Raw genomic sequence first — 22,986 nt, forward strand, 5'->3', positions numbered from 1 at the left:
TGCAAGTGTTTTGTTGGGAGTTTTGTAGTGTTTTGGGGTGTAAAATCAAAGCCCGGTTAAAACACGCTAAAACACTCTAAAACACTTCAGGGCCATTCGGCGGGCCGGTTTCAGCAGGGTAACGGTCCAGGAAACACCCCAATACACGTCGGGCCGAGGTGGAATCGAAACGCTCCACCCCCCTCGCGTTTTCTCGCTGGCGGCGCAGCGCCCGTCGAAGCCGCCGCTCCAAGACGCCGCCGCTGCCGCCGCTCCAAGCAGCCGCCGCCGCTGACGCTCCAAGCCGCCTTCGCCGCTGCCGTTGACGTCGTCCCGCAGCAAAGCCAGCGACGTTCCCTCCCAAGAGCACAGATCTAGCCGCGCGGCTCTGGCGGCACAGCCACGATTTGACGACGACCGTCGCCTCCCTCCCTCCCCGACGTCCTTGGCCTCCCTCTCCCCCAGTCCTTCTTCTTCGGTAGAAGCTGGACTTCTCTCAGGTACGTCATCCACCTCGTCCCCTCATCTACTGATCTGGTTTCCTGTGAGTGCCTACCGCCTAGGGTTCTTATGCAAATCGAGGATGAGTTCTTGATATTAGATAACACCTCGTCCCCTCCTCTCCTGATCTGGTTTATACTTTATAAAGGTAGAAATTTCTTTCATGGCTGGGCAACTACGAAAACAGTAGGAAATTTACTTCTAGACTTGCCGCACAAATCTGGTCTATGTACTAGTGATGGTTCTATAAGTACTGCCACATATATATTGTCAATCTATGCCTTTTTTAAAATCTATTTACACTCACTAAATTTTACTACGTATGAGTTTTGTTTTACAGTCTGAATGTTGTAAAAGTTTTTGATAAAAGGATTGAAGATAATATGTATATTTATTAACACATGAATATATTTAAGCCTTTAGCCTTTCATGAATATAATGCATATGGTGCCATACTACCATATACAATTGGTATGTTAGTATATTTGCTAGATGTTTTACTGACTTGGTATGCAGAATTTCAGTATATTCTGCTAAAGCTTCTGGTGATATTATTATTCAATCCTCTGATAATGTTTGCATGAACCAAGAACTGGCATGGAAACTGGTAGCTGCGTATGGCACATCAAATTTCGCTCTGCGTATTAGCCTGACAATTCCTGATTCGGTATTCTTGGCCTAACAGAGTGGTGGATGTTTTTCTTAGTACCTTAGTTACCTGTTGGTTTTGTGTTGGTAATCCAGGATGAAACCGATAAACTGATTTATAATTTCTGGTATATATATGTTCATGAAAACATCCAGTGGAGAAGAAAGCATCGCACTGCTATCTTGTCCATCCTCAGGTCATATTGAAACACATATTGGAAGTAAGAGAGTGAGATCCCAGATATGGGCATTCTGCAAATGCTTTCAAGTTTCAATGAGTAGCATATATGCACACTATATCTTTATGCTCAAGTTTTTATTTTCAAGTTTCTGGCCTTCTGAACTTATGTGCTTCACAACTCAATACTTTGTTATGCTTTTTTGTTAACTTATGAGATGGCACCAAAATTATATCTTCTTGTTATCTACAAAATCTAGTGTTTTCATATATGGTTGTTGATTGATCTACCATAATGCTTGAGAGCTTTGGTTAGTGATATGTTGATTCGATTGGTGTTTGCAAGATCAACCTCTGTTGATATATTAGCATTCTAATCATCTGTAGGATTTTTGGAATCCGCGGGCATGCACATTCACTTCTTCATGATAAGTAAAACATTCCCTTTTTTACAATGTGCAGGTCGTGCAACCGGTGGAGTGAATGGATGACCCGCTTCAACTCTGGAGTTTATGGAGTGTCATTTGTGGGGTGAACAATAACAAGCTAGTCCATGATACCCATTTTATATTCGTTCCCTTGCTCTTTTCTACTTGATATAAAATCATTTGTATGTATGCCTTATGACCAAACCTGTGTTGAGTCATGAGAGATGTAAGTTCCCAGCAGAGATTATACGGTATAACCTGTGTTGCTGTGTTGGGGTCATGAGAGAAATGTTGCCTGTCAGTTTGCAAGTTAAACCCATACTCCCCTGTTCCTAAGATTGCACTATATATATAGTTATTAGTTTTGCATAATTCTCATGGTGGCTGCTTGTACTATGTTATGTCTTCGCAAGCATTTCATCCCAAACCATGAAATTATAACCTTAGTTAGTTTCAGTGCCAATGGATAATTCCATCTCTCTTTGTCTAGTTGAAAATGGATGCGTTTATGAATTTTGCAAGTTCTTGATTGTTATGTTATCTGCAAATTAAAGTAGTTAGTGGTAGAATATTGTAGGCATAACCTTTTGATGGAATTGAAGTGGAAATCTAAGAACAAAGTTGTGAGTAAACTAAACTGCCTCATTCAAGTAAAATATGACCGTTTTGTTTACTTGTACTTATGCGAGACGAAGGGGGCACATAGTTTTGGCTCCCATGCCCCTGGATGAACAGTAATTCGAAATAAATAAATATAAAAAGATTGGATTTTTACTTGTGATACATAAAAAAAGATCGATTTTTTATCCATTTATGTTGAATACACTTGAATACACTGGTTTGTAAAACAAGTGTGCCAAACAAGTGTTTCGACAAGTGTTTTGGATGATAGGGGTTTTGTAGTGTTTTGGTTAGTGTTTTGGGTGGTTGTTGTTTTCACCCAAAACACCCCTCAAAACCCCCCTCAAAGTTCACAAAAACACTGGCACCAAACAAGGCCTTATTGATCAAATGTTAGAAAGGTTGTCTAAAAATACTCATTTTTGCTTTCTTGATGGTTATTCTGGGTTCTCACAAATTGCTGTTAAAACCAAAGATCAAGAGAAAACCACTTTCACTTGTCCCTATGGAACTTATGCTTATAGACGTATGCCTTTTTGTTTATGTAATGCTCCTGCTACTTTTCAAAGATGCATGTCTGCTATTTTCCATGGCTTTTGTGAGAATATTGTAGAGGTATTCATGGATGATTTTTCTGTCTATGGGAATTCTTTTGATAATTGCTTGCGAAACCTTGATAAAGTCTTGCAGAGATGTGAAGAAACTAACCTTGTTCTTAATTGGGAGAAATGCCACTTTATGGTTAATGAAGGAATTGTATTGGGACATAAAATTTCCGAGAGAGGTATTGAAGTTGATAGAGCTAAAGTTGAAGCAATTGAGAAGATGCCCTATCCTAGGGATGTTAAAGGTATTCGTAGTGTTCTTGGTCATGCTGGGTTTTATAGGAGATTTATTAAAGATTTCTCTAAGATTTCAAAGCCTCTTACTAATCTTCTTCAAAAAGATGTACCTTTTGTTTTTTATGATGATTGTAAGGAAGCCTTTGAAACTCTAAAGAAAGCCTTAACAACTGCTCCTGTAGTTGAACCTCCTGATTGGAATTTACCTTTTGAAATTATGTGTGATGCTAGTGATTTTTCTGTAGGCGCTGTTCTTGGACAGCGAGCAGATAAAAAAATGAATGTTATTCATTATGCTAGCAAAACTCTTGATGCTGCTCAAAGATATTATGCTACAACTGAAAAAGAGTTATTAGTTGTAGTTTTTGCTTGTGACAAGTTTAGATCATATATTGTTGATTCAAAAGTTACAATCCATACTGATCATGCTGCAATTAGGTACCTTATGGAAAAGAAAGATGCTAAGCCAAGGCTTATTAGATGGGTGCTTCTTTTGCAAGAATTTGATTTACATATTATAGATAGGAATGGTGCTGATAATCCTGTTGCTGATAATTTGTCTAGATTGGAAAATATTGCTTATCATCCTGTTCATGTTAATGATAGTTTTCCAAATAAACAATTGGCTGTAATAAAGGTGAGCTCGCAAGATAGTCCTTGGTACGCTGATTATGCTAACTTTATTGTTTCCAAGTACTTGCCTCCAACCTTTTCAGCTCAGCAAAGGAGGAAATTCTTTTATGACTTGAGGCATTATTTTTGGGATGACCCACACTTATATAAAGAAGGAGTGGATGGTATTCTGCGAAGATGTGTTCCCGAATATGAACAACAAGAGATATTGAGTAAGTGGCATGGTAGTGCTTATGGAGGACATCACGCCAGAGATAGAACCGCGCAAAAGGTTCTACAATCAGGTTTCTATTGGCCAACTCTCTTCAAAGATGCAAGGAAGTTTATTTTATCTTGTGATGAATGTGAAAGGGTTGGTAATATCTCCAGACGCAATGAAATGCCTATGAATTATACTCTTGTTATTGAACCATCCGATTGTTGGGGATTTGACTTCATGGGTCCTTTCCCTTCTTCAGAAGGTAACACTCATATACTTGTCGCTGTTGATTATGTTACTAAATGGGTGGAAGCCATACCCACAAAAAGTGCTGATGGTGAGACCTCTTTAAGAATGCTTTTAGATATTATTTTTCCTAGATTTGGAGTTCCTAGATATCTTATGACTCATGGAGGTTCTCATTTTATTCATGGTGGTTTTAGAAAAACTCTTGCTAAATATGGTATTAATCATAGAATTGCTTCCGCTTATCATCCTCAAACTAGTGGGCAAGTAGAATTATCAAATAGAGAGATTAAATCTATCTTGCAAAAGACTGTTAATAAATCTAGAAAGAACTGGGCTAGTAAATTGAAGGAAGCGCTATGGGCTTATAGAACTGCTTATAAAAATCCTATGGGTATGTCACCTTATAAAATGGTTTATGGGAAAGCTTGTCATTTACCTTTAGAACTAGAGCACAAAGCTTATTGGGCTGTAAGAGAACTAAATAAAGATCCTAAACTTGCCGGTGAGAAGAGATTGCTACAATTGAGTTCTCTAGATGAATGGAGAAGTGAAGCTTATGAAAATGCTAAACTCTTTAAAGAGAAAGTTAAGAAATGGCATGATAGAAGAATTATCAAAAGAGAATTTAATGTTGGGAATAAAGTCCTATTGTATCGGTCTCGTCTCAGATTTTTTGCAGGGAAATTACTCTCAAAATGGGAAGGACCATATGTCATTGTGGAGGTGTATCGTTCAGGAGCAATTAAAATTAGTTCTCTGCAAGGCAATGCCACACAAGTGGTGAATGGACAAAGACTCAAGCATTATATCTCTGGTGATTCTTATAATGAAGATGTTGATGTTATTCGAGTAGTAACTCTGGAAGCTTTCATCAAAGGCCAAATTGACAGTTCTGCAGAGTTCGACTTTGAATAGGTAACAGTACTGGTAATAAAAAGTCCGCGTTTAACTTTCCGAACAATGTTTTTGCTATTTCTGGAAAATATGAAAAATTACGAGATCAAAACGGAGTGGAGGAGACGCACGAGGGCGTGCCCCCATAGGCCGGCGCGGGCCCCAGCATGGCCGCGCCGCCCTATGAGGACAGCCCCTCGCTGTCCCTCTCCGACTCTGGTTAGACCTGGTACTTTCCTTCTGTCGTGAAAATTTCTGTTATATAATCCCCCGGACCCCTGGAGGTCAGTATATCGTTTTCTCGTCGCGTTTTGTTTCGAGTTGTTTTCTGCCAGGATCTGCCTCGGATCTAGAGCCAGCATGTCTTCGTCGGGAACTCCGAAGGACAACTTCTTTGAGGACGTCGTTAACCCGTACATGAACGAGCTGAAGATGCACCCCAAGGAATTGCTGCTCGTAGATGGAGAGTTGCAGATTGAAGATGTCCGGGGTCCTAAAGGAGAAGGAAGTTTGGAGGACAGGATGGAGAAATTAGAACAAGAGGTCTTCAGTTACAAGAATATGGCTGAGCGTGAAGTGGACATCTTCCACAAAATTGTGTCTGAACTTATTGATGGACACAAGGAGACTGCAAAGCTGTGGGACGATATCTTCTCGCTTCACGACACTACCAACAAACTCCAAGCTCAACTCTATGATGTTCAGAATCAAAACTATGAGTATGAAAACATGTTCAAACACATAAGTTATGCTGCTAGTTTCAGGATTCTGGAGACCAAGATGTCGTTTGTTGATGGAGAGCCTCTTCCTTGGAAGTCTGATGATGGGAAGAATTCACCACCACCGAAGGAGTAATTCATCATTGGTATTGGCACCCCCTTGGTTTGTTCCAAGCTTGGGGGAGTGCCGCGGTATCACATCATCACTATCTTTTACCTTTTTACTATCAAGTAGTGTCATATCATGAGTAGGGAAGTTATCATATAAGATGTGTTGCAGTGTGGAAGTATCTCTCTTCTAGTTGGTTATCTATGTATCCCTTGGTGTGAGTTATCGTTATGGAATATTAATGAGAAGTTCTATCATTTACATATTGCACATCTTATTTTAGTTTGCAATTTCTATTATATGATTGATCTTGTTGTTAAGTATTGGTATCACTTTGGGAGCATTGGGTAAATCTATTTGGTTTTGGCAAACTTAGCATTGGTCAATAGCAACAACACTTTGAGTTTAAGTAGAGAAGAAGAAATACATGCAGATATGTTATTTCATTATCTTTGAGTTTATGTTAAAATTGTTTGTGCTTACAAGGAAGATGCATGATTGTTTCTATCACATGTATATTTGTTTTTTTCCCTCAACTCTTATGCTTGCTAATCAACCTTGCTAGCCAAAGACCTGTACTGAGAGGGAATGCTTCTCGTGCATCAAACCCTTAAACCAAACCTATGCCATCAGTGTCCACCATAACTACCTACTATGTGGTATTCCTCTGCCATTCCAAGTAAATACTTCATGTGCTACCTTTAAACAATTCAAAAGTTATCATCCCTTATTTGTGTCAATGTTTTATAGCTCATGAGGAAGTATGTGGTGTTGTATCTTTCAATCTTGTTGGGCAGCTTTCACTAATGGACTAGTGGCTTCATCCACTTATCCTATAATTTTGCAAAAAGAGCTGGCAACGGGGTTCCCAGCCCCAATTAATCAACTCTCATTAATAATCCTCCTCACATGTTTTGCTCTGATTCATCAGTAAGCAACTTAATTTTGCAATAGACACTCCTCCATGCTATGTGAAATGTTGGAAGGCATCCGAGGATTCGGTTAGCCATGGCTTGAGAAAGCAAAGGTTGGGAGGAGTGTCATCCTTGAATAAACTAAAGTACATGTGTAAACAAAAGAGAAGAGGGATGATCTACCTTGTTGGTAGAGATAACGTCCTTCATGGGAGCCGCTCTTTGGAAGTCTGTTTGGCAAGGGGGTTAGAGTACCCACTACCATTCGTTGACAACAACAAACACCTCTCAAACTTTACTTTTATGCTCTCTATATGATTTCAAAACTTAAAAAGCTCTAGCACATGATTCAATCCCTGCTTCCCTCTGCGAAGGGCCTATCTTTTACTTTATGTTGAGTCAGTAAACCTATTTCCCTCTATCTTAAGCAAGCAATTGAGTTGTTGAGATCAAACCATTTATACTGTGATCTACTTAATCATGCCTTTTATTCTTCCTTGTTCAGTACAAGTTTTATCTGAATGAATATAGTTTTGAAGGTTATCGATGATTATGAGGGGATTATTATGATTGAGTATGCAAGTTTTGCTATAAGCTTTAATATAAGAGCGTTGCTCAATAGATAAGTACAATATGTTAACTGTTCTTTGACCAAGAACGAAGTTTGCCATCACCAATTATGATTTCCTATGCACCTTTATTTGTGATTTCCTTTTACTTGTTTCAAGTTGAATCATATGAGGAAGTTGTTCACTAGAATGTCTTGTGTGAATTAATATGATGCTTCTTGTCCGTATTTTATTTATCGACTCTTCACTCCATAAACATGTGGTCTTGTTTACTGAGTTCAGTTTCGCTTGGGGACAAGCGAAGTCTAAGCTTGGGGCAGTTGATACGTCCATTTTGCATCACTATTTTATATCATAATTTACAGTTATTCATTAATTTATTTCATATTTAGAGGTGATACTTATGTTATTTCATCTATTTTGCATGTTTCATGATTATTGGAGGATCATCCACCGGAGTCAGGATTCTGCTGGAAAAAGCGCCGTCAGAATGCAATATTTCTGGAGATCAACAATTGACGGAAATTACACCGAAGATCTTATTTTTCCAGAGGATGGAGCTAGCCAAAAGGAGGAGCTGAGGAGGGCCGCCATGGGCTCCCCATAGGCCGGCGCGGGCCCTGGCCTGGCCGCGCCGCCTTGTGGGGAGGGGGCCCACAGCCCCCTTCGGCCGCCTCTCCTTCGCGTACTTCTTCTCCCCGAAAACCTAAGCTCCAGGGAATAATCGCGAGGAGACACAGCCGCCTCTGCGGGGCGGAAAACACCAGAGAGAAAAGAGCTCTCCGGCAGGCTGAAATCCGCAGGGGAAATTCCCTCCCGGAGGGGGAAATCGACGCCATCGTCACCGCCATCGAGCTGGACTTCATTGGGATCATCATCACCATCATCTCCACCACCGTCACCGTCATCTCCACCGCTGCACCTCGTCACAGCTGTAACATCTAGGGTTGAATCTTGACTGTTTGGTCGGGGAAACTCTCCCGGTATTGATTACTCCTTGTTATTGATGCTATTGAGTGAAACCATTGAACCAAGGTTTATGTTCAGATTGTTATTCATCATCATATCACCTCTGATCATGTTCCATATGATGTCTCGTGAGTAGTTCGTTTAGTTCTTGAGGACATGGGTGAAGTCTAAATGTTAGTAGTGAACTATGTTGAGTAATATTCAATGCTTTGATATTTAAGTTGCGGTGTTATTCTTCTAGTGGTGTCATGTGAACGTCGACTACATGATACTTCACCTTTATGGGCCTAGGGGAATACATCTTGTATTCGTTTGCTAATTGTGGGGTTGCCGGAGTGACAGAAACCTGAACCCCCGTTGGTATATCGATGCAGGAGGGATAGCAGGATCTCAGAGTTTAAGGCTGTGGTTAGATTTATCTTAATTACTTTCTTGTATTTGCGGATGCTTGCAAGGGGTATAATCACAAGTATGTATTAGTCCTAGGAAGGGCGGTGCATTAGCATAGGTTCACCCACACAACACTTATCAAAACAATGAAGATTAGTCAGCTATATAAAGCGAAAGCACTAGACTGAATTCCCGTGTGTCCTCAAGAACGTTTGGTCATTATAAGTAAACAAACCGGCTTGTCCTTTGTGCTAAAAAGGATTGGGCCACTCGCTGCAATTATTACTCTCGCATTTTATTTACTTGTACTTTATTCATCTGCTATATCAAAACCCCCTGAATACTTGTTTGTGAGCATTTACAGTGAATCCTTCATCGAAACTGCTTGTCAACACCTTCTGCTCCTCGTTGGGTTCGACACTCTTATTTATTGAAAGTACTACGATACACCCCCTATACTTGCGGGTCATCAGGCCCCACATGATATAATGTCATGTATCAACCTTCTGGACCCACTCGATAACATCCATGTCACTACCATCTGGACGAAACCCACTCGAGAGTGTCCACGTCACTAGCGTTGGACCCACGTTGTCATGGGCCCCCATGTAAGAAGCCACATCAACATTTCTTGGTGAATCCTGAGCGTCCATTCAATCTAACAATGACAATTTCTCAAATATACCATGGCAATATTGGGCTGTCACCCATTATCACAATTGTTGATAATCTCTAAATTGTCACCGAATATGTGATCTTTGATGACAAAACTTTGCATACTGTCATTAGGTATTTTCTATGTTAGATATTCAGTGGCATTCAGTGACAAAGCTAATGACAACACAAATTTATCACCAGCCTATTTTCGGTGGCAAAAACAGTACATTCAACCATGAAAGCCTGGCTTTCATGGTTCATCGAAAATAGGCTGGTGATAAACAGTACTATTGTCACTAAATCCATTTTCTGGTGTAGTGAACGACAAGAGTTGTATCCTAAACAAGATACTATCCCCTTCTCTCTCTCTTCACTAATTACCGTTCCATATCAGCGTTTTGCTTAGTTATTAGCATGCTCTAGATACAACACACGGTGGAGCATTGGGGGTGTCCTTAGTGTCCACAAAAGAGAGTTGTTAAAAATAGAGAGCTTCAATTTGTTTTGTTTTATTACTGCTCCACAAGGTTTTAGGCAAAATACGGAATGATTAAAACTGAAGATGCTGATCATGCACAAGCCAGAACGTGGTTCTCATTTTTTTTTTAAATGTGAGAAACATTACAAATCTTTTTAGCACACAAGTGCTAAACCATATGATTATTGCTTGAATATGTCTTATACATACTTTCAAATTAAACTGTTTGTAATTGAGAAACAATTTATTGTAAGGAAGGAGGAACACCATTCCAATCAGACACATCTTGAACATGTGAAAGCATTTCCAATTTAATTTGGGATGTCATCAGGTGGGAGCATGCCCTTGAGGAAGGAGTAGAGCAGAACAAGCGCTCTCTTTGGCTGGAAAGTGGGCACCGTATGACCAGCTCCCCTAACAGATGCAAACGTGAAGCCTCCACTGTACTGCTGAACATAGCCACCAACCTGCATCCACAGCATTCCATTTAATTTTCGAAATTTTATAGAGCACCTGAATTCAAATTTAGCTATTACTGCGGGCCATGCTTGCACATAATTACCTCGGTGTCTGGTGTGTACCATGGGCGCCATGGGCTAGTGATGGGTAAGTTAAGATCGTGAACGGAGAACCTGGTCGCACTGATCGAGCATACGGAATCCATATCGCCGCTGATAGATAGAAAGATGTTCTCTCGCTGGTCAGAAACCTTAATCCTACTTTAATTTGTTCAGTGCTACGGCTCATTAGTAAAGGTGCATGAATTGAGAGTCACATTAATTAGTACCTGAAGATCCATACGCTTAGACCGCGTTTGATCAGCCTGCTGATGGTTGGCACCACGGAAACTGGCCCAGGGTTATATTCCAACCCCACGTCTTCACTGAAAGAATGGGAGGAGTATACTTAACACGAGATATTATGACAGGTACTTCGTCGGTACCGATCGATTTATTAGGATAACACATAGTCCAAGAATTTCACTATAAATTTAGTCAAGAAATATGTCACAAACATTAGAAGAAATTTTCTTTTAATGGTATAATATTTGTGACATATAATTTATATTTCATTGACCAAATTTATGGTCGAACTCTTTTTTTCTTAAACTATAAACTACGTGTCAGCCTGATTTACCAATCGAAAGGAGTACTACGCTACTACTTACCTGCAACTTGACCAACTCGTGTTGGCCCTGGTGTGCATAGCTTCTTGGACAACGAGATTGTTCATGTAAGCCTCGACGTAGTGATCGGCGCACGGGTCGTAGCCAGCAAGCTGACACAACAAAAATTACACTTCTGCACTGAGTGTGGATGATCGAAATTGCAAAGAAAAAACAAACACGCCTATATCAAGAGAGGGTTGATCAGTTGTGTTATCGTCTTACGTAGCTGCTGGAGTAGAAAGTGCCGGTGAGCGGCTCCTGAAGGCATAGCGGGGCATATATGTTGTAATGGTCGAAATGACCCTTCCGGGGCTTTAGCGCCGCCACGGTGCACGGCCAGTCGTCGGACGGGCTGAAGCTGCAGTTGGCGAGAATACCGGCCCACCCCTCGTCGGAGATCACCCCGTGGCTCCACAAAAACTCCAGTTCCCCCTTCTCGTTCTTGTAGTCGTCGAGGTACGGGTTGCCAACCTAGATAACACAAGGAAACATATGGGTACGTATGATCGCTGCATAAGATTAGACCGTCGTCAGGCCGGTAAGATATGTGACGCTAGTAGCAACTCACGAAGATGCCACGAAGGTTTATGAGGGTGCTTCCATGGAGCTGGTTCATGAATTCGATGACAGTGGCGAGTTGCGGGACGTAGTGACCGCCGTAGCTCTCGCCAGCGATGTAGAAATCACGGCCCTTGTATTCGGGGAACCTCTCTAGCCAGTTGAGCAGGAAGACGAACGTGTCCTCAGCCGTCCTCCTATCACCAACGTTGTCGTTGTTGTTCGTGTCGTTGGCTGCGTAGGAGAACCCCACGCCCGCCGGTGACTCCAGAAAGATCACGTTAGCCACTGCACATCGTATCAGTTCAGTATGAAGTGTTGAACCTCCTTATCGAATAACTCTATGACACATCAGTGAATCTTCGCTTGTAAGTTAGGTTTCACTTACGGTTGTTCCAGGCGTGCTTGTTCCTGCTGAGTGTCTTCCCGTCAGGGTTCACACGGAACGGCCCAAGCTCTTGAAATGCCCCGTAGCCGAGTGACGAGCATCCAGGCCCGCCGTTGAGCCATAGGATGAGCGGCTTGGAGGCGGCCTCGTAGGGGGCCTCGACGAAGTAGTAGAAGAGCTCGCGGAAGTGCACCTCGCTCACCGTGACATAGCCGGAGTACTCGTCGAAGTTAACGCGCGGTGGCTGTCCGGGCAGCGCCATGATCTTGTCTGCTTCCTTTGTGCCGGCCGGCGGGATCGGGCACTTTGAGGGAAGGTGGCTGAAGCTGCTGGGGTCGGCCCATGGGTCGTTTTCCGCAGGCCCGATTGCGCTAGTCGCCCTGACAGTGTGGCTCTTCTTGGCCTTGGATTGGATAAACCTCGTGAGCTGATCCTCCTGGGAGCCATCGACTGTGAGTGACACGCACACCAGGAGTAGTGAGAAGAACAAGGTATGGGTCTTCCTCATCTTTGGTCTTGCTCGTGAGGTCTTGTGATAGATTCATTATTGTTGAGGTGTATATATAGGGTTGCCCAGTTTGGATTCCCCGGAGAGACTTTTGATTTTACCTGCATGGCCAAATTATTAAGTCACTATCTAACGATCTTACATTGAAAGGAGCGGTCGGTAAAAGCAACCGGTGGAATCCATCTTGACCAGCTGGCTTGCTGCCATTTTACTTCGGTTAATGCCAAGCTTTTGAAAGAAAAAACTATGTTTACATCGATACACCAATGTACACTACCCTTTATAGTTCGGTGGTAAAAAAGAAAGATGGGACGTGAGCCTCAGTTAATGCCAAGCTTAAGAATGATGACGTAGAGGACATCTCCGATTTTAGGCCTAGTGTTATCCACGACATTGCAAAGATTGTTGCCAATACGCTTTCCCTTTGGCTTGCACCCCATGTCGATAACCTTGTGTCTAAGACCCAAAGTGCTTCTATGAAGAAAAAACATTCACAGTAGGGCCCTCCTTTTCAAGTTCGGTATATGCAAGTCGTTTGACTCCGTTCTTTGTGACTACACATCATCTACTTTCTCCAAAAACATGGACCCTGGTAGATTCTTTTAAACAGAAGGCCTCATGGCCCAGCTTTATAAATAAAGCCCTCCTGGCAACGGTACATGCAAGTTATAGTTATACAGACCACACACACACGCCCAAGGCGTCACAAGTACGACCCTCCCAGGTCCAGAAGACATACAACCCAAACGATACAGAGTCGAACGGCACAACTCAACGGGCTCAACCAAACTAAGTAGAAGGTGAAGCAAGATCTTGGTCAAGTCGCCGCCTGGGCCTGATACGTCTCCGACGTATCGATAATTTCTTATGTTCCATGCCACATTATTGATGTTATCTACATGTTTTATGCACACTTTATGTCATATTCGTGCATTTTCTGGAACTAACCTATTAACAAGATGCCGAAGTGCCGATTCTGTTTTCTGCTGTTTTTGGTTTCAGAAATCCTAGTAAGGAAATATTCTCGGAATTGGACGAAATCAAAGCCCAGGGGCCTATTTTCTCACGAAGCTTCCAGAAGTCCGAAGGAGAGACGAAGAGGGGCCACGGAGGGGCCACACCATAGGGCGGCGTGGCCCCCCCCTTGGCCGCGCCGGCCTGTAGTGTGGGGCCCCCGTGCCGCCTCTTGACCTGCCCTTCCGCCTATAAAAAGTCTCCGTCACGAAACCCCCAGGCCCGACAGCCACGCTACGGAAAACCTTCCAGAGCCGCCGCCGCCGCCGATCCCATCTCGGGGGATCCAGGAGATCGCCTCCGGCACCCTGCCGGAGAGGGGAATCATCTCCCGGAGGACTCTACGCCGCCATGGTCGCCTCCGGAGTGATGTGTGAGTAGTCTACCCCTGGACTATGGGTCCATAGCAGTAGCTAGATGGTTGTCTTCTCCCCATTGTGCTATCATTGTCGGATCTTGTGAGCTGCCTAACATGATCAAGATCATCTATCTGTAATTCTATATGTTGCGTTTGTTGGGATCCGATGAATAGAGAATACTTGTTATGTTGATTATCAAAGTTATGCTATGTGTTGTTTATGATCTTGCATGCTCTCCGTTACTAGTAGATGCTCTGGCCAAGTAGATGCTTGTAACTCCAAGAGGGAGTACTTATGCTCGATAGTGGGTTCATGCCTGCATTGACACCGGGACAGTGACAGAAAGTTCTAAGGTTGTGTTGTGCTGTTGCCACTAGGGATAAAACATTAGTGCTATGTTCAAGGATGTAGTCACTAGTTACATTACGCACCATACTTAATGCAATTGTCTGTTGTTAGCAACTTAATACTGGAAGGGGTTCGGACGATAACCTGAAGGTGGACTTTTAGGCATAGATGCAGTTGGATGACGGTCTATGTACTTTGTCGTAATGCCCAATTAAATCTCACTATACTCATCATGATATGTATGTGCATGGTCATGCTCTCTTTATTTGTCAATTGCCCAACTGTAATTTGTTCACCCAACATGCTGTTTATCTTATGGGAGAGACACCTCTAGTGAACTGTGGACCCCGGTCCAATTCTCTTTCTTTGAAATACAATCTACTGCAATACTTGTTCTACTGTTTTCTGCAAACAATCATCTTCCACACAATACGGTTAACTCTTTGTTACATCAAGCCGGTGAGATTGACAACCTCACTGTTTCGTTGGGGCAAAGTACTTTGGTTGTGTTGTGCAGGTTCCACGTTGGCGCCGGAATCCCTGGTGTTGCGCCGCACTACATCCCGCCGCCATCAACCTTCAACGTGCTTCTTGGCTCCTCCTGGTTCGATAAACCTTGGTTTCTTTCTGAGGGAAACTTGCTGTTGTGCGCATCATACCTTCCTCTTGGGGTTGCCCAACGAACGTGTGAAATACACGCCATCAAGCTCTTTTTCTGGCGCCGTTGCCGGGGAGATCAAGACACGCTGCAAGGGGAGTCTCCACTTCTCAATCTCTGTACTTTGTTTTTGTCTTGCTTAGTTTTATTTACTACTTTGTTTGCTGCACTAAATCAAAATACAAAAAAATTAGTTGCTAGTTTTACTTTATTTGCTATCTTGTTTGCTATATCAAAAACACAAAAAAATTAGTTTACTTGCATTTACTTTATCTAGTTTGCTTTATTTACTGTTGCTAAAATGGCCAACGCTGAAAACACTAAGTTGTGTGACTTCACAACCACAAATAATAATGATTTCTTATGCACACCTATTGCTCCACCTGCTACTACAGCAGAATTCTTTGAAATTAAACCTGCTTTACTGAATCTTGTTATGCGAGAGCAATTTTCTGGTGTTAGTTACGATGATGCTGCTGCCCATCTTAATAATTTTGTTGAATTATGTGAAATGCAAAAATATAAAGATGTAGATGGTGATATTATTAAACTAAAATTGTTCCCTTTCTCATTAAGAGGAAGAGCTAAAGATTGGTTGCTATCTCTGCCTAAGAATAGTATTGATTCATGGACTAAATGCAAGGATGCTTTTATTGGTAGATATTATCCCCCTGCTAAAATTATATCTTTGAGGAGTAGCATAATGAATTTTAAACAATTAGATACTGAACATGTTGCTCAAGCTTGGGAAAGAATGAAATCTTTGGTTAAAAATTGCCCAACCCATGGACTGACTACTTGGATGATCATCCAAACCTTCTATGCAGGACTAAATTTTTCTTCGCGGAATTTATTGGATTCAGCTGCTGGAGGTACCTTTATGTCCATCACTCTTGGTGAAGCAACAAAGCTTCTTGATAATATGATGATCAACTACTCTGAATGGCACACGGAAAGAGCTCCACAAGGTAAGAAGGTAAATTCTATTGAAGAAACCTCTTCCTTGAGTGATAAGATTGATGCTATTATGTCTATGCTTGTGAATGATAGGACTAATATTGATCCTAATAATGTTCCATTAGCTTCATTGGTTGCACAAGAAGAACATGTTGATGTAAACTTCATTAAAAATAATAATTTCAACAACAATGCTTACCGGAACAATTCTAGTAACAACTATAGACCATATCCTTATAATAATGGCAACGGCTATGGTAATTCTTATGGGAATTCTTACAACAATAATAGGAGTTCACCCTGGACTTGAAGCCATGCTTAAAGAATTTATTAGTACACAAACTGCTTTTAACAAATCTGTTGAAGAAAAGCTTGGGAAAATTGATATACTTGCTTCTAAAGTCGATAGTCTTGCTGCTGATGTTGATCTTTTGAAATCAAAAGTTATGCCTAATGAGAATCATCATGATAAAATTACTACTACAGCAAATGCCATTCAAGTTAGAATTAATGAGAATATAAGATTAATGGCTGAACTGCGTGCTAGGTGGGATAGAGAAGAAAATGAAAAACTAGCTAAAGAAAAGAATATAGCTAAAGTTTGGACTATTACCACCACTAGTAATGCTAATGCTACACATGTTGCTGCACCTCCTACTAATACTAATAAAAGAATTGGTGTTAGCAATGTTTCCACTTCTAATGCAAACCGCGAAAAACTGCACAAGCTGCTAAAGCTGCTGAAACTGCTGTGATAAAGCTGCTGAAATTTTTTCCAACATTGGGGATGATGATCCCATTGCTTTAGATTATAATGGTTTGAATTTTGATGATTGCCACATCTCTGAAGTTATAAAGTTCTTGCAAAAACTGGCTAAAAGTCCTAATGCTAGTGCTATAAATTTGGCTTTTACACATCATATTACAAATGCTCTTATAAAAGCTAGAGAAGAGAAACTAGAGCGCGAAGCCTCTATTCCTAAAAAGCTAGAGGATGGTTGGGAGCCCATCATTAAGATGAAGGTTAAAGATTTTGATTGTAATGCTTTATGTGATCTTGGTGCAAGTATTTCTGTTATGCCTAAGAAAATTTATAATATGCTTGACTTGCCACCGCTGAAAAATTGTTATTTGGATGTTAATCTTGCTGATCATTCTACAAAGAAACCTTTGGGGAAAGTTGATAATGTTCGCATTACCGTTAACAATAACCTTGTTCCCGTTGATTTTGTTGTCTTGGATATTGAATGCAATGCATCTTATCCCATTATATTGGGAAGACCTTTTCTTCGAACTATTGGTGCTATTATTGATATGAAGGAAGGTAATATAAAATATCAATTTCCTCTCAAGAAAGGTATGGAACACTTCCCTAGAAAGAGAATGAAGGTACCTTTTGATTCTATTATGAGAACAAATTATGATGTTGACACTTCGTCTCTTGATAATACTTGATACACACTTTCTGCGCCTAGCTGAAAGGCGTTAAAGAAAAGCGCTTATGGGAGACAACCCATGTTTTTACCTACAGTACTTTGTTTTTTATTTTGTGTCTTGGAAGTTGTTTACTACTGTAGCAACCTCTCCTTATCTTAGTTTTGTGTTTTGTTGTGCCAAGTTAAGCCGTTGATAGAAAAGTAAGTACTAGATTTGGATTACTGCACAGTTCCAGATTTCTTTGCTGTCACGAATCTGGGTCCACCTCCCTGTATGTAACTCAGAAAATTAAGCCAATTTACGTGCATGATCCTCAGATATGTACGCAACTTTCATTCAATTTGAGCATTTTCATTTGAGCAAGTCTGGTGCCATTTTAAAATTCGTCAATACGAACTGTTCTGTTTTGACAGATTCTGCCTTTTATTTCGCATTGCCTCTTTCGCTATGTTGGATGAATTTCTTTGATCCATTAATGTCCAGTAGCATTATGCAATGTCCAGAAGTGTTAAGAATGATTGTGTCACCTCTGAATATGTCAATTTATATTGTGCACTAACCCTCTAATGAGTTGTTTCGAGTTTGGTGTGGAGGAAGTTTTCAAGGATCAAGAGAGGAGTATGATGCAACATGATCAAGGAGAGTGAAAGCTATAAGCTTGGGGATGCACCCGGTGGTTCACCCCTGCATATATCAAGAAGACTCAAGCGTCTAAGCTTGGGGATGCCCAAGGCATCCCCTTCTTCATCGACAACATTATCAGGTTCCTCCCCTGAAACTATATTTTTATTCCATCACATCTTATGTGCTTTTTCTTGGAGCGTCGGTTTGTTTTTGTTTTTTGTTTTGTTTGAATAAAATGGATCCTAGCATTCACTTTATGGGAGAGAGACACGCTCCGCTGTAGCATATGGACAAGTATGTCCTTGGTTTCTACTCATAGTATTCATGGCGAAGTTTCTCCTTCGTTAAATTGTTATATGGTTGGAATTGGAAAATGATACATGTAGTAATTGCTATAAATGTCTTGGGTAATGTGATACTTGGCAATTGTTGTGCTCATGATTAAGCTCTTACATCATATGCTTTGCACCCATTAATGAAGAAATACATAGAGCATGCTAAAATTTGGTTTGCATATTTGGTTTCTCTAAGGTCTAGATAATTTCTAGTTTTGAGTTTGAACAACAAGGAAGACGGTGTAGAGTCTTATAATGTTTTCAATATGTCTTTTATGTGAGTTTTGCTGCACCGGTTCATCCTTGTGTTTGTTTCAAATAAGCCTTGCTAGCCTAAACCTTGTATCGAGAGGGAATACTTCTCATGCATCCAAAATACTTGAGCCAACCACTATGCCATTTGTGTCCACCATACCTACCTACTACATGGTATTTTCCGCCATTCCAAAGTAAATTGCTTGAGTGCTACCTTTAAAATTCCATCATTCACCTTTGCAATATATAGCTCATGGGACAAATAGCTTAAAAACTATTGTGGTATTGAATATGTAATTATGCACTTTATCTCTTATTAAGTTGCTTGTTGTGCGATAACCATGTTCACTGGGGACGCCATCAACTTTTCATTCTTGAATTTCATGTGAGTTGCTATGCATGTTCGTCTTGTCTGAAGTAAGAGAGATCTACCACCTTATGGTTAAGCATGCATATGTTAGAGAAGAACATTGGGCCGCTAACTAAAGCCATGATCCATGGTGGAAGTTTCAGTTTTGGACAACAATCCTCAAATCTCAAATGAGAAAATTATTAATTGTTGGTATATGCTTATGCATAAAAGAGGAGTCCATTATCTGTTGTCTATGTTGTCCCGGTATGGATGTCTAAGTTGAAGAATAATCAATAGCGAGAAATCCAATGCGAGCTTTCTCCTTAGACCTTTGTACAGGCGGCATAGAGGTACCCCTTTGTGACACTTGGTAAAAACAATGCATTGTGATGACCCGGTAGTCCAAGCTAATTAGGACAAGGTGTGGGCACTATTAGTACACTATGCATGAGGCTTGCAACTTATAAGATATAATTTACATGATGCATATGCTTTATTACTACCGTTGACAAAATTGTTTCATGTTTTCAAAATCAAAGCTCTAGCACAAATATAGCAATCGATGCTTTTCCTCTATGGAGGACCATTCTTTTACTTTCAATGTTGAGTCAGTTCACCTATTTCTCTCCACCTCAAGAAGCAAACACTTGTGTGAACTGTGCATTGATTCCTACATACTTGCTTATTGCACTTATTATATTACTCTATGTTGACAATATCCATGAGATATACATGTTATAAGTTGAAAGCAACCGCTGAAACTTAATCTTCTTTTGTGTTGCTTCAATGCCTTTACTTTGAATTATTGCTTTATGAGTTAACTCTTATGCAAGACTTATTGATGCTTGTCTTGAAGTGCTATTCATGAAAAGTCTTTGCTTTATGATTCACTTGTTTACTCATGTCATATACATTGTTTCGATCGCTGCATTCACTACATATGCTTTACAAATAGTATGATCAAGATTATGATGGCATGTCACTCCAGAAATTATCTGTGTTATCGTTTTACCTGCTCGGGACGAGCAGAACTAAGCTTGGGGATGCTGATACGTCTCCGACGTATCGATAATTTCTTATGTTCCATGCCACATTATTGATGTTATCTACATGTTTTATGCACACTTTATGTCATATTCGTGCATTTTCTCGGAACTAACCTATTAACAAGATGCCGAAGTGCCGATTCTTGTTTTATTTGTTTTTGGTTTCAGAAATCCTAGTAAGGAAATATTCTCGGAATTGGACGAAATCAAAGCCCAGGGGGCCTATTTTCTCACGAAGCTTCCGTAAGTCCGAAGGAGAGACGAAGAGGGCCACGGAGGGGCCACACCATAGGCGGCGCGGCCCCCTTGGCCGCGCCGGCCTGTAGTGTGGGGCCCCGTGCCGCCTCTTGACCTGCCCTTCCGCCTATAAAAAGTCTCCGTGACGAACCCCCCAGCACCGAGAGCCACGATACGGAAAACCTTCCAGAGACGCCGCCGCCGCCGATCCCATCTCGGGGGATCCAGGAGATCGCCTCCGGCACCCTGCCGGAGAGGGGAATCATCTCCCGGAGGACTCTACGCCGCCATGGTCGCCTCCGGAGTGATGTGTGAGTAGTCTACCCCTGGACTATGGGTCCATAGCAGTAGCTAGATGGTTGTCTTCTCCCCATTGTGCTATCATTGTCGGATCTTGTGAGCTGCCTAACATGATCAAGATCATCTATCTGTAATTCTATATGTTGCGTTTGTTGGGATCCGATGAATAGAGAATACTTGTTATGTTGATTATCAAAGTTATGCTATGTGTTGTTTATGATCTTGCATGCTCTCTGTTACTAGTAGATGCTCTGGCCAAGTAGATGCTTGTAACTCCAAGAGGGAGTACTTATGCTCGATAGTGGGTTCATGCCTGCATTGACACCTGGGACAGTGACATAAAGTTCTAAGGTTGTGTTGTGCTGTTGCCACTAGGGATAAAACATTAGTGCTATGTTCAAGGATGTAGTCACTAGTTACATTACGCACCATACTTAATGCAATTGTCTGTTGTTAGCAACTTAATACCGGAGGGGGTTCGGACGATAACTTTGAAGGTGGACTTTTTAGGCATAGATGCAGTTGGATGACGGTCTATGTACTTTGTCGTAATGCCCAATTAAATCTCACTATACTCATCATGATATGTATGTGCATGGTCATGCTCTCTTTATTTGTCAATTGCCCAACTGTAATTTGTTCACCCAACATGCTGTTTATCTTATGGGAGAGACACCTCTAGTGAACTGTGGACCCCGGTCCAATTCTCTTTACTGAAATACAATCTACTGCAATACTTGTTCTACTGTTTTCTGCAAACAATCATCTTCCACACAATACGGTTAACTCTTTGTTACAGCAAGCCGGTGAGATTGACAACCTCACTGTTTCGTTGGGGCAAAGTACTTTGGTTGTGTTGTGCAGGTTCCACGTTGGCGCCGGAATCCCTGGTGTTGCGCCGCACTACATCCCGCCGCCATCAACCTTCAACGTGCTTCTTGGCTCCTCCTGGTTCGATAAACCTTGGTTTCTTTCTGAGGGAAAACTTGCTGCTGTGCGCATCATACCTTCCTCTTGGGGTTGCCCAACGAACGTGTGAAATACACGCCATCAGGGTCCTCCGCTACTCAGCCCGTAGTCGCGCATAGAGCCTCCCGACGTCGTCCACCGCCGCGTCCAGCATCGCCCGGTCCCTCTGTCTGACCAGAACCCTCCAGGACTGCATATGAATGAGCATATGATAGAAAACATCAGCTGGGTTCCCGATCATCTTTCCTTCAAAGACTAGTTTGTTGCGCGTGTTCCAAAGAGTCCAACACATGGCAGCAAACGTGAACCAAACTAGCCTACGAAGGGGGCCGTAAAGCCCCTGGGCGATTGCAATGAACTCCCCCGGTCCCGTGGGGTTCCGATCATGATGGAGGAGTTCCCTAACCCCAGCCCACATGAGTTTGGCGATGGGGCAGGAGAAGAAGATGTGATTGCAATCTTCAATCTCCTGGCACAGAGCGCACCTCCCGTCCGAGGGTCCGTGGCGCTTGGCAACTTGCTCGGCAGAAGGTAACCTACCACGGATGAGTTGCCAAAGAAACACCCGAATCTTAGGGGGAACCCTGGTGCGCCAAGCGTCTTTGAAACAAGTGACCGTCGCTCCCTGCGCCAGTGCAAGATAGACTGAACTGGTGGTGTAGGCCCCTGAAGCGTCAAGGGACCAGGACACCTTGTCATCCTCAAGACCCGGTTGCCAACCCATGACCTCCCGACGAAGGTTGTCCCATTCAACCAATTCAACCATCCCAAATTGCCGCCGAAATGCAACACCCCACTCCCCAGGGTGCCCATCCGGTGGCTTGGCATCAAACACCTAGATGGACGGATCCGTGCAGCAACTGAATAGGTGGGGGAACCTGGCCATAAAAGGGCCCCTCCCAGTCCACTAGTCCAGCCAGAACCTGGTGCGCCTCCCGTTGCGCGCCACGTGCTTGGCTCCAAGTTTGAAATACCATTTAATCTTCTGAATGGAATTCCAAAATTGGAAGCCTCTGGTAGGGACCGCTTCGTCGAAGAGATCCCTTCCCCCTAGATACTTAGCACAGATGATGTCTGCCCATAGACCATCCGCGTCTTGGTACAACTTCCAAATCCACTTGAGCATCAAAGCGATGTTCATGAGTTTGGTGTTGAGGATTCCCAATCCTCCAAACGCTTTAGGTTTACAAACCGTAGCCCAATCCACCATGTGGTACTTGCGTTTGTTGCCCACTCCTTCCCAAAAGAAGCGAGCCCTAGGTCTGTCCATGGCTTTATGGGTGCTGTCGAAAAGCATGTACAAGCTCATGGCAAACTGCGGGAGGCTGGACAAGCACGAGTTTGTCAACTCTAGCCTGCCTGCCGAGGCCAAGAATAACCCCTGCCATGGGCCCACCCTGTGCCCAATCTTCTCTGGCAGGAAGTTCCAGTCCGCTACCCTTAGCGCCTTATCACTGATAGGTAGGCCCAAATATTTGATGGGGAATTCCCCCCGC

The 22,986-nt window shown here is 42.2% G+C and overlaps 2 protein-coding genes and 1 long non-coding RNA gene across 3 annotated transcripts; 1 reads left to right on the forward strand and 2 right to left on the reverse strand.

Annotated features, from left to right (window-relative positions):
• LOC127301897 (uncharacterized) lies at window positions 1–2,106 on the forward strand. Its single transcript, XR_007852505.2, has 2 exons — window positions 1–479; window positions 1,769–2,106. It is a non-coding gene; the product is annotated as an uncharacterized lncRNA (long non-coding RNA).
• An 8,065-nt stretch (window positions 2,107–10,171) lies between these two features.
• On the reverse strand, window positions 10,172–12,605 carry LOC127301900 (serine carboxypeptidase 1). The gene is made up of 7 exons (XM_051332191.1): window positions 12,092–12,605; window positions 11,714–11,991; window positions 11,368–11,616; window positions 11,146–11,255; window positions 10,765–10,860; window positions 10,540–10,648; window positions 10,172–10,444 (listed from the first exon to the last, which is right to left on the reverse strand). The coding sequence occupies exons 1-7, from the start codon at window positions 12,597–12,599 to the stop codon at window positions 10,289–10,291; spliced, it is 1,506 nt and encodes a 501-aa protein (XP_051188151.1). The 5' UTR covers window positions 12,600–12,605; the 3' UTR covers window positions 10,172–10,288.
• Window positions 12,606–21,584: 8,979 nt separating this feature from the next.
• On the reverse strand, window positions 21,585–22,214 carry LOC139831741 (uncharacterized). Its single transcript, XM_071821064.1, has one exon. The coding sequence runs from the start codon at window positions 22,212–22,214 to the stop codon at window positions 21,585–21,587; it is 630 nt and encodes a 209-aa protein (XP_071677165.1).
• Window positions 22,215–22,986: the final 772 nt, after the last annotated feature.

The sequence above is a fragment of the Lolium perenne genome, chromosome 5 (assembly GCF_019359855.2).
Source record: "Lolium perenne isolate Kyuss_39 chromosome 5, Kyuss_2.0, whole genome shotgun sequence".
In the NCBI taxonomy this organism is placed as follows: domain Eukaryota; kingdom Viridiplantae; phylum Streptophyta; class Magnoliopsida; order Poales; family Poaceae; genus Lolium; species Lolium perenne.